The sequence below is a fragment of the Astatotilapia calliptera genome, chromosome 16 (genome assembly GCF_964374335.1).
Source record: "Astatotilapia calliptera chromosome 16, fAstCal68.1, whole genome shotgun sequence".
Lineage (NCBI taxonomy): Eukaryota > Metazoa > Chordata > Actinopteri > Cichliformes > Cichlidae > Astatotilapia > Astatotilapia calliptera.
Window position 1 is genome coordinate 25,712,876 of NC_137437.1, and position 10,974 is coordinate 25,723,849.

At 38.8% G+C, this 10,974-nt stretch overlaps 1 protein-coding gene across 4 annotated transcripts in view; it reads left to right on the forward strand.

Moving 5' to 3' along the window:
• The window catches only part of epha3 (eph receptor A3), an 89,214-nt gene extending 78,676 nt beyond the window's left edge, over nt 1-10,538 (forward strand). For 2 of the 4 annotated variants that reach the window (XM_026145864.2, XM_026145863.2), the window contains exons 14-17: nt 1,379-1,528; nt 1,765-1,958; nt 6,135-6,290; nt 9,718-10,538. In XM_026145864.2, the coding sequence (XP_026001649.1) occupies nt 1,379-1,528; nt 1,765-1,958; nt 6,135-6,290; nt 9,718-9,823 (606 nt within the window). In that variant the 3' untranslated portion in view covers nt 9,824-10,538. Of the gene's footprint in view, nt 1-1,378; nt 1,529-1,764; nt 1,959-6,134; nt 6,291-8,335; nt 8,450-9,717 lie in introns of all 4 variants that reach the window. The other 2 variants (XM_080291169.1, XM_080291168.1) reach the window with 2 other exon arrangements.
• The last annotated feature ends 436 nt before the right edge of the window (nt 10,539-10,974 follow it).

Genomic DNA, 10,974 nt, shown 5'->3' on the forward strand with positions numbered 1-10,974 from the left:
CTGGCTGAGAATGGCTTGTCAAATAAACAGTCAATGTGCCGTTTGCCTTTCTCCCAGAAATTCATAATCTGAAATAATGAGACAGAATAATAAACTCTGCCGCATTAAAGTAACTGACAATGCTAGCACATGTGGGCTTCAGTGGATTTTTTTCTCTCCACTTCTTTAGTCATTGTTTTTTAGGAAAAAATCAAAAGTTTGTGGTCGTATGTGCATGTTTACATGCATGTGCGTCCCACGTTTAAGGGTATTTCTGCACATTTTAGACTTTAATATCTTTGTGCAGCAGCTGGGTATAGTATAAGTGCAAGAGCAGAGTGTATTTTCTTGTTTGTATTTATAAAGTGTTTCTTTGTAAACTGCTTTATGTGTGCCGCCATTTGTTGGCTGTCTGCATTTCATTCTCACATACATTCCCCATTATTTCCATAACTTCAGTATGGAAATAGTAATAGAGGAATGTAAAGTTTAGAGTGTGACTGCACAGCATTGGGCAAAACCCAACTGATTGGGCCAAGGTTTCTGTTAACTTTGGCTACCATCAGCCTCCTACCCTATGATCCATTTTGTTCATCTGTCTTGATTTTTAGCTAAAATGACAAATACAGTTACACACTGTAGTATGGGGTTATCCAGGACACCTTGGATTACAATTTGATGAATGGGTTTTTCTTTCTGGCTTCAACTTTCTTTAAGACTGATGATAATCCATTTTGATTAAATCTTAATATAATGTGTTTTGTTACAATAAAGTTCAATGTCCCCTTATGTGACAATTTTAAAGTCTTTTTTAGAAGTCTTAGACTTTTTTTTGCCAGTCTGGGAAAACAAATTAATTAAAGACAATGAAATGAAAGTGAAAGGTAAAAAAAAAGCTTATGCATGGTTCACCTTTCTGTGATGAAACATGGACTTTAGACTCTTCCAGACCAGACTGGAAAAAATAATAAAAATATTATTTTTACAATTGTTACAGTTTTGAATCTGAAGCTGTGATCTCAAACCTTAAATCCAAACCACGAAGACCACCAGGATTTAGGGGTTTCAGAACACCCTAAATAATATTCATAAGAAATATTCTTGCATTGGACACAAACCTGCACCTCAGATCCAAATCCTGGTTTTCAGAAATTTTGCTCAAGAATACATCCAGTTTTAAATATTTATATCCACGAGCAGTACTAAACTTTGAAATTCTATTTTTAAAAAGTTTTTAAAGATTTTAAGATGTAATATTAAAAGGTTTATCCAAAAAAAACCATAATTTTAGGTAGAAAATTAGTTATGCTCAAGAATTATTGATGTTTTTCAATGACAGATTGAATGACTGAAATACAAAATGAGCTCAATGAATGACCTCTCATTGTCTGCATTTCAGGGAGGTAAAATCCCTATTCGGTGGACTGCTCCAGAGGCTATCGCCTACAGGAAGTTTACATCTGCCAGTGATGCTTGGAGTTATGGAATTGTGCTATGGGAGGTGATGTCATATGGGGAACGACCATACTGGGAGATGTCCAATCAGGATGTAAGTTCTATTTATTTGCAAAGTTGCATTCCTTTAATAGCTACACATGCACATCTGCAGGGCTACCACCTTTGCACATCTGAATAATTTCTGTATCTCATCTGAGATACAGAAAGACATACTCTAGTAAAGTATTCTTACAAAACTGAGAAAAAAATCACTTACTATTACAATGTATTTTGTTTTGAATATTATCTGCCTTTTTTCAAATGCTGTCCGTGTTGTTCCTCATAAAGGTAATAAAGGCTGTAGATGAAGGTTACCGACTGCCCCCACCCATGGACTGCCCTGCCACTCTCTACCAGCTCATGTTGGACTGCTGGCAAAAAGAGAGGAACAATCGACCCAAGTTTGAGCAGATAGTTAGCATCCTGGATAAACTCATCCGCAACCCCAGTAGCCTCAAAATCACAGCGAACACCACATCCAGGTATCAAAGCTATCTTACGTGTATTTGTTTTCATTATTATTTTTAGGTGCTTGTCACTTGCATATATAAAACTTTACACTTAAGAAAATACGAAAAGAAAAACCCAGAACTGGTGGTCAAAACCATGCAAGGCTGGTGAATGTGTCTTAGTCTTGAATGGTTTCTAAGTTGTTCTTTTTTTCTCTTCTTCTTTTAATTTTATTGCCATGTACTAGACAATCCAGTACTGTATTTTAGGTCATATAAAGTTCTGGCTGGTGATCACTAGACATATTATCAGCATATTTATGAAAGTTCTACTTCTCAATAACATAATTTAACATTTTTAATGTCATGAAAATTTGGGATGGGGAAGTTTCTTTCACTTGTTTTACCACCTGTACACAAAGGAGCTCAATATAAACACCGCCTATTTTTTCTGCTTGTAAGATTTAAATGCAAATTAGCACCACTAGAAAATGTATCAGATCTCTTTTCTGATATTTTTACAAATGTTATCTTATTTGTTTCTCACATTACTTTCTTTTTTGCCCTTGTTAATGCTTTGTTCCTTGCCTTTATTGAATCAGTCATTTTCTCCCAGGGGTGTGTGGGTAAGCAGGGCAAGATACACTTGTCAGTCCTGGGCAAGAAGGAATACAGGCATTGGGTCTGCAGCAGACGGCCATGGTATTATGTAGATGTCAAAGCTAGTAACATTGACTAATGATTTCTTAAGAAAGTGAAAATAGGTCCCTTGGAGTTTGCACGTAATTTTCCTGATTGGCTTTTAACACTGGGTGAGCACAGGCTGGCCGACAGAGGCTGGTGCGTTGATTTATGAGAACTCTCTGTGCGTATGTGTGTATGTGTGTGGTGGCGGCGGCAGTTGCACAGCGGGAGCAGCTGCACTCAGCTCCACACACCTCGTTTGTCTCAGGGCTGTCCTGGCTTGCTAATGCAATACCCCCTCCTCCACAAAGCCCAGAACAAAGCCTGTGAACCAAGTAGAGCATCTGGAAACTTCGAGGGTGGGACCTGGTCAGTTTACTCTTCCTGCATATGGATGATGAGAGAGTCAGAAGGCCAAGGTTGACTGTCAGGGGCTAATTATGGGCCAACTGGTGTCCAGTAGAGGTTAGCAGCCATTGGGTATCTGACTTAACTTTCAGGGTGTCTAAATTACGTGAGATTGCTGCAATCGCACTTTCTAAATCAAAGATAGTTTTTTTTCTGCACAACAAAGCATGCCAATGGCTGCTTACAGTATTACCTTTAAATACATAACACTCAAAGTTTTATCAAATCTAAAATATTTATATAGAGAATATCTCAAATATCAACCTTTATCCAGAGAGGCCAGGAACATAGGTTGGATAAAAGGACTTGGGAAGCAACAAGGATTGGTGCCTGGTCTATGCTTGGCAATTGCAATGGGCAAACATTCACCTGTGAATGGAAACCGCCTGATAGTAGAAAAGAACACAGGCATTTATCACAGAGAGGTATATGTTGATGAGAATATCTAAAAAGTCACAAGTATGAAAAACTGGATAGAAGTTAAATAGAATAGTTTTATAATGAGCAATACTTCAATTCAGTTACCAAAAATTCTTAAACTGTTAGCTCAGACACTACCAAAACTTCAGAGTGAAAATAAATTGAACAAAGAATTCGGAGCACAGTCACGTATTGTTGCTGAAATCAAATCAAAATGTCAGTTTAGCTTTCCTCAGCCCACCAGAGTACTGGTTAAAACTACATGATATCATCCAATTTGGCAGTGGCAGCAAAGGGCTGCACCTGAAAGGGCTAATATTACCCCTAAATATCAGTCTAAACTGTCCTTGAATTGCCTTGGAGCTGTCACGCTGAAAGGTAATTTCATTCCCTTTTTTGTGAGCTCAAAAATCAGAAGATTATTTGGAGATTAAAACAAGGAGTACAGAACAAAAGATGAAAAAAGGGAATATATAACCCGACTCCCTTTCTCTCTGATGTAGTCATATTTTCATCTATATTTTCAAGTGGGTGTTTTCTGCTTTGCTATATAGTATTAAGTAGACATTATACCCCCCCGCCCCAAACCCCAAGTCTCAGACAGATGCTTTTTTTATGATTTTCCAATTCATCACATCTCTCTGTTTCCTCACCAATCATCGTGTCTCTTGAGCTGCAACAAGATGTTGCTGAAAATGTAACAACAAAGGAAACATTGAAAATGATAAGGGAGACGAATCAAGGTCATCTGCAGTTTACCTCTCAGTGGAGACAGCAGTAGGGAAAAAATGAGACAAAAAGAGGAAAAAAGATCAAAGATAGAAAGAAAAAGGGGTGTAGGAGGGGAGGGAAGAAGATCAATAATCCTGAAAAAAGAATTTTTTTTTATAGCCCAAAACTTTAAACGGAAGATAGTTATCTTTTATATATCTTAATTGATTTTTCCTGATTTGTTTTCTAGTAAATATCAGCAAAAATCTCTATTGATTCCTCTTCCTCTTTTTTCAAAAAGAAGTAACACATATTTAAAATATTTTTTAAATGGGTTTCTACTGTCAGAAGATTCACATATTACTTTATTTTTGTGCTCATGCAAACCACCCCCTCCATCTAGCCCTCAATTCCCTCCTTTGCAGACAAACCATCTTTCCAGGGAGTCCTGGGGGCCCTCAGCATTTTGACAACCCTCTGATCTGGCAGGAAAAGACTCAATCACTGTAACAGCACCCACTCCACCACCTCAAGTGCATCTTTTTTTTCTCCTTCTTTTTCTTCTTTTCTCCTGTCACCACTTGGGATACCATCTCAATAATCTCAATGTGCCTAATATTTTGTTGGCTTAGTGTGCTGTTTCTGACACCATTAATTATATTATATTGATTTCATTAAAGAAAATCATATCAATAAAATACATTTTAATTAGAGCAGGTGACGAAAGCACGTAACATATTATATGAAATTAAACCTTTTTTTTTTTGTAGGTACACAAACCCTGGCACATTTAGAGTGGCTTTAAACTTCCTTGCCAATTTCCAAGTCAATTAGGCAGAGGTGGACTTTCTGGTATTCTAATGAGTTTGTTTACAGTGCTATAAATAGTTTTCCCCAAGGGAGCGCTATCTGTTTTTTTTTGTTGTTCTTTTTTTTTTGACCTGCTTTGCTGTATTCCCTTGAGTGCCATACATATCTTGGTACAGGTGTATTTATCTGATCTTTGTGACAAATGCAGTGTGTCCTTCATTTTTGGAACCCAGTTTTAGATGATACTCAGAAAATCAAAATGAAAATGCACAGTGTGCTACTAGTGGATTGATTATTGTGTTATGAGCTGTAGTTTGACCTGATATGGTTTGGCTTTGTTTCCCGTTCGCTGCACTAATGTGCTCAGGTTTCACAGTAGCTGAGGGAATCACATTTGTATAAACATGAGTTGCGGTATCTGAAAGTCGCCATTAATAAAGCACATTGTTTCCTTGGGCCCTCTGCACTCTCCAGCTCTAATGTACCTTTACTCTCTGTAAGTCTTTTTACCCATCATTGTTCCTCAGCCCCCCCTCCCTTTGGCAAACATCAATCAGAGCTAGTCACAACAGTGCCTGCAGTTTTTCCCTACACCCTCTACAGTTGACTGAGCATTTTAAAGCCCAACGCAGAGCATTTAATATGATTTGATCCAATTGAAACCATCAAGTCTAATCAAATCTAATGTTACGTTCTGCTGCATGGTACATCTGCTACAGGAAATAATGATGGAATTAGCCAGAAACATTGCTAGCTCAAAATAATAAAAAAGGACAGTGAAGCAATGACTGCTGGTGATAGCATGAACAATGAACAAAGGCTGATGTCTGTTGTGAAAATGCAGTTGCCAAACTGTTTCTGAGACCGTAAAGCATGCAGACCATTTTGCACACACACTCTGACATGTCTGACATGCTTCAGACTCTGTAAATGGTGCAATAGTGTATGCTTGAAAAGACAATATACATAGTTGTAGGACTAGTTCACTATGACATCAGCTGGCTGTAGATAAAACAGAAACTGTGATACCTGGTGGTGTTTATTCTCCTGTTTTCCTTAAACTACAGTATGCTGTGAACTCTAATGACATCTGGGACACGAAAATCTTACAAGTGGTTCATCATCACTTATTGATATGTTTGCTTCTCCCTTGACTATTCTTCTCCTCTCTGTCAGGCCAGCCAACTTGTTGTTGGACAGAAGCAGTTCAGAGGTTCCCTCAGTGGGAACAATGGGCGACTGGATGGATGGAATGAGGACCTTGCCCTGCAAGGAGGCCTTCTCTGGGGTCAGCTACAGCTCCTGTGACACACTGGCCAAAACCTCCACAGAGTAAGGCAACAACACACAGAGACACACACATTAGGCTTCTTTGCCTATTCATGTCAGCAGTGTTTACAGGGCCCAAGTATCAGAGGTAAGGCCCAGGAATTTGAAGAGACTCTTGGTGAAGAACAAGCACACACATTCTCTTGTTCTCACTAAGTAAAGAAAGCTATAGAGCCATTACTAAAGGTGTCCAGATGAGACTCATGGTAACTCATAAAGACAGGTCTTTAGCTATGCTTTCAATGCTGCAAGTAAGACCAGAGGGGAAGGTGAGAGCATTGAAAGAAAGAGAAAAAAAAAGAGAAACCAAAAAAAAAAGAGAAAGAGGGTAGAAGAGTTGTGAGTTCCATGAGGGAAAGGGAATAAGAGAGACGCTATTGAGAGAGAGAATGAAAGGGGAGATTTGACAAGATAGCGAGAGGGGCCTTTGAAAGAGAAAATGAAGGCATAGCTGTCAAGTAGGTGTGCAAAGACATGGCATTCTCTGTGCTGTAAAGCATTAAAATGCAAAGAATAGAGCAAGGATATATTGCTAGAAAATTATTTGGCAGCCACATCCAGAGAAATCACAACTGGCGAGCACACAATATAGGACCTACAGTATGTTCACTTGGTAAGAAAGTAGGTCCTACAGTGTGTATTGTTGTTCGGTCCCTTTCTTTCCCTCTCCCTGTCCTCCTTTTTCCTCGCTCTGTTGGCCTGCTGCTAGTTTAATTGATGTGGAATGTGACAGAGTAAATAATTGGACATTTCTAATCATTGTGATCAAAGCAGCCATTCTCTGCGTTGATAGCAGTTGCGGGGGCAATTGGGGACTGGTGGTCAGTACTACAAGCAGTTGTAACTCAATAACTGTACAAAGCAGGGAGTCATTAACTGTGTTGGGCTTAATATGCTGGAAAGAAGGATTGTGTGTTGTGCATGAGTTTAAACTATGTTAAATTGGTTGGAGCTGATATTAAAAAAAGCTGTTGTTTAGCAGACCTCCTCACAGTGCCAACTGTAGACTTCATTGACTTGTAACTGGAACAGAATAGTTTTTCCTGGAAATATTATACGTAATGCTCTGTACTACCTTAAGACAAGCTCAAGTGTGTTTATTTTCCACACAGAGCGCTTAATTCTGAAATATATACTTTCAGCTTCCTGTAATTTTTATTATGGTTCTTTTCTTATGTAGGAGTACTACACAAAATGTTTTTTTCTCTTCTCTTATAAGTCACTATCCAATGTGACAAATGAATGTGTTTAATCTATGAAAAGGTTATCTTAAAATGTTGTATTTAGTGCACAGACTAGGTGGAAATCCACAATCAGTATTGACAAAATACATCAAAGACAAATTGCACTGAAGGAATCGTGCACTAAACATAATATATTGGTCTACAATGCCTTTTCAGTGGCTAGATGCTAAATTGGATCACCGCAGTATTAATCCACTGAAGGCTTCATCTAAGGCACCTAAGCTCAGCTACAAGGCAGAAGCCTTGGCTCAGACTATGAATTGCACTGTATAGATTTCTGTATTGATCTGTACAGTCTTAATCTAGTCCTTGATATTCAGCACAAGGCCTGGCAATGCTCTGACCTCAGAGGAACAGTTATCATACTCGGCCGCAGTGTGCTGAGTCATCTGTTGGAGTAATTGATTAATCCTTTTTCAAGAAGAGAAGATGGACTGACATATAAATACTGCATCATTTGGAGTATTTTTTTTTACCTTTACACTGTCAATGTCAAAATGTTTTCAAATCATTTTAGGATCTTTTTTTTTTTTTTTTTAGATTTTCTTTTACAATGTGATAGACACACACACACAAAAAAATTAAATCAGCATACAATATAATCACAATCTATACACTTTATTTTTATTGCCCGTTAAAGAAAACATTCTCATTGCAGTGGCAGACAAGTCATCATTGGTGTCTTGTCTGCCACAGAGGTGAGATAAGCAGTTTGTGTTTATTCTTACAAAATGTGCTAATACCACCCATAACAATAATATCTAGTTTAATGTGTTAACATTGCTGGGCCTGGCTGTTTCTCAGTAGAGTGGTTCTGACGGAGGTCCATGTCACACAAGCCACTTGCCCAGAATGGGAGCCATCCATGGGGATCACCACTCTCTAACACCCAGCTCCACCCTACTCAAGCTCTGGATGGTGGGTGGAGGACCAAGGCCTAGGTCTAAGATCAATAACCTCCAGAACCACTGATGGGCTTTTACTTGTCTGACCTTTGAAGGGATAGTTAGTTTTTATTGAGTGGTAACTTCATCCCATTTTAGGCTGTAATTATAAAAAAAGAGTAAAATGCCACATGTTCTAAAACAGGGCTACTGATTTGGTGCTCAAAATACTAATACAGTGTAAATGTTGATTAGTATTGCACACATAATCAACAGTAGATGCTGGTTTCAGCCTATTTTGCATGCTAATGACCAGAAAACAGACCAAATAAAAAGCTTATAAATTACAGATTAATTATTTATCTTTATTGTTGCAAAGGTAGATAGTTGTAAACCCAAGTATTGTGCCAACTTGACAACAGAATAATTTGTATAATCAACACTGAAGCAACTATCCCTTAAAATCGTCACACAAAGTAAGGCAGAATCTGTAATTTGGATCACTGTCAGTTTCTGGGTTTTCAAATTGTATCTGTATTTTTTTTTAACTCTATTTCAAACTAAACTTTCTGCTTGCATATGGAAAATAAAAACATTGTTTGTTTGTTTTTTTTAAAAAGCACTAAATGGCTGAAAGAGTTTCTTGCAGTAATGCCATAATCCCACTGCTTCTACTAATACAATACACTATTTAGGAGAAAGGAGTCCTAACATGTGCTGTGATTGCTGTGTGCTGTAAAATCAATACACTGTATACAGTGTAAACTGTAGGTTTACACTGTATAACACTCTTAACAACTGTATTCTAGTTAACTCAAGTGGTCTTTTCTTTGAATGCAAGTAACCAACCTTCTAAGAGCTTTTAAGAGTATTAACGCTTTAACAGAAGCACTTTATGAACCAGTGTCGTGTTCAACACATGTCCCTGTGCTGCTCCTCTCCACAAAATTAAGTGTACCTGTCAAAAAAATCCAGCTTAATGCAATGCAGAAGAGTAGTTCTGTTCTGCCACTGTGGCCCTTGTATTTTATTGTTTTCTACCCTGACAGGGTCATAATGGCAGCTGTCAGTGAAGCCTTCTGGGAAATGCAGTCCTTTGCAAATGACAGGCGCACAGCGAAGCGAAGGGAGCAACACTGGGAGCATGCCACTATTGTCACACGGATGTCATATTTACTATCACTAACGCACACGTTTCCATTTTTTTCCTTCCCATCTTTCTCTCTGTCTGATTTTGTCCCATTTATTTTTCAACCTCACTCTGCCCCTCTCTCCCCCTTTCTCGCTTTTCTTGCAAACCAGGGATCTAAAAAAGGTTGGAGTGACTATTGTAGGACCGCAGAAGAAGATAGTGAGCAGCTTGAAAGCCCTAGATTCTCACAACAAGAATGGCCCAGTACCTGTTTAAAAAAATGGACCCGACAAATGAAAACCACCAGAGACCTATCTGTTGGTCTGTGTTGACAGACTGTGTTTGCTAATTGCACTCTAACACAGTGGCTGCATATTCAGACTGAAAATGGCGGAAAAATATGGCATGATTCAAATGATGTCTTTCATTGATTCATTTGAAAGATGTCCCGGCAGAGAAGTGGAGAAGAGCTCAGTTCAGTTCTACCTGCTAGGTAACTGGCTGACTCAATCCTCTGCCCCTCTGTGCCCATGTTGAGTTGCCTTACAGACTAAGAGGGGGGTAGAGAGCAGAGAAAAGAGAAGAAGGTCAGAGAGACCTGATCAGGAAGACAAAGGAGAACTGTACTGGGATGCAGGGCAAGGACTGCATTAACATATAGCCGGACGTCTCCATGATTATGGCTTACCCACAGCACGCCCGAGAATCAGCCTGTAGTCCAAGGCAGTGAAACAACTGAAACACCTTGCTAAGAAGGGTACGACGGACAGCAGCAGCTGACCCACTTGTAGAGCCCTCCTGGAGTGAGGAAGTCTGAAGCGTGAGATTTTGTTGCAACTACCTTCATTTACCGTCTCTATCCATGTGAGATCTCAGCTGGAATGGACACACCGAGATGCTGACCGAGCCATTTTACTCTGTAGCTCTGATCTATAGCATTTGCATTCAGTAGACATGTCACTTAAAAGCAATAATGATATAATCAGTGGAATAATTTCATTGTATGGAAGCCATGAGTCTATCACATGTAAAATGTATTGAATGCTGTGCTTTAAAAATAACAGGGGCCATAAATCACTTCACCCACAGATTTTTCTTTATGGTGACATCTGTGTTCTGTGTGCTTATGAACAGATATTGTACAGTTTTAGTGCAGTTCTCTCTGTAACCCCTTTGTGTGAAATCTCAGGATGTATACTTCCTTATGTTTTCTCAAGCAAGGACAAACTGATGGGGAAAATGGAGCAAACTAGAACTGAGAATTCAGGTTAAGATACATGTGCAAGAAAAGGGAAAACAGAGAGATGATGATGAGAGACAACAAGTAAAATCAATGTCAGCCCTCTGCTACTGCTGCTGATGTATTGCAGAAGTGTAATATACTCAGAGCTCACGTTTCTTCTTTAAGGAAGACAAGTTAGCATCAT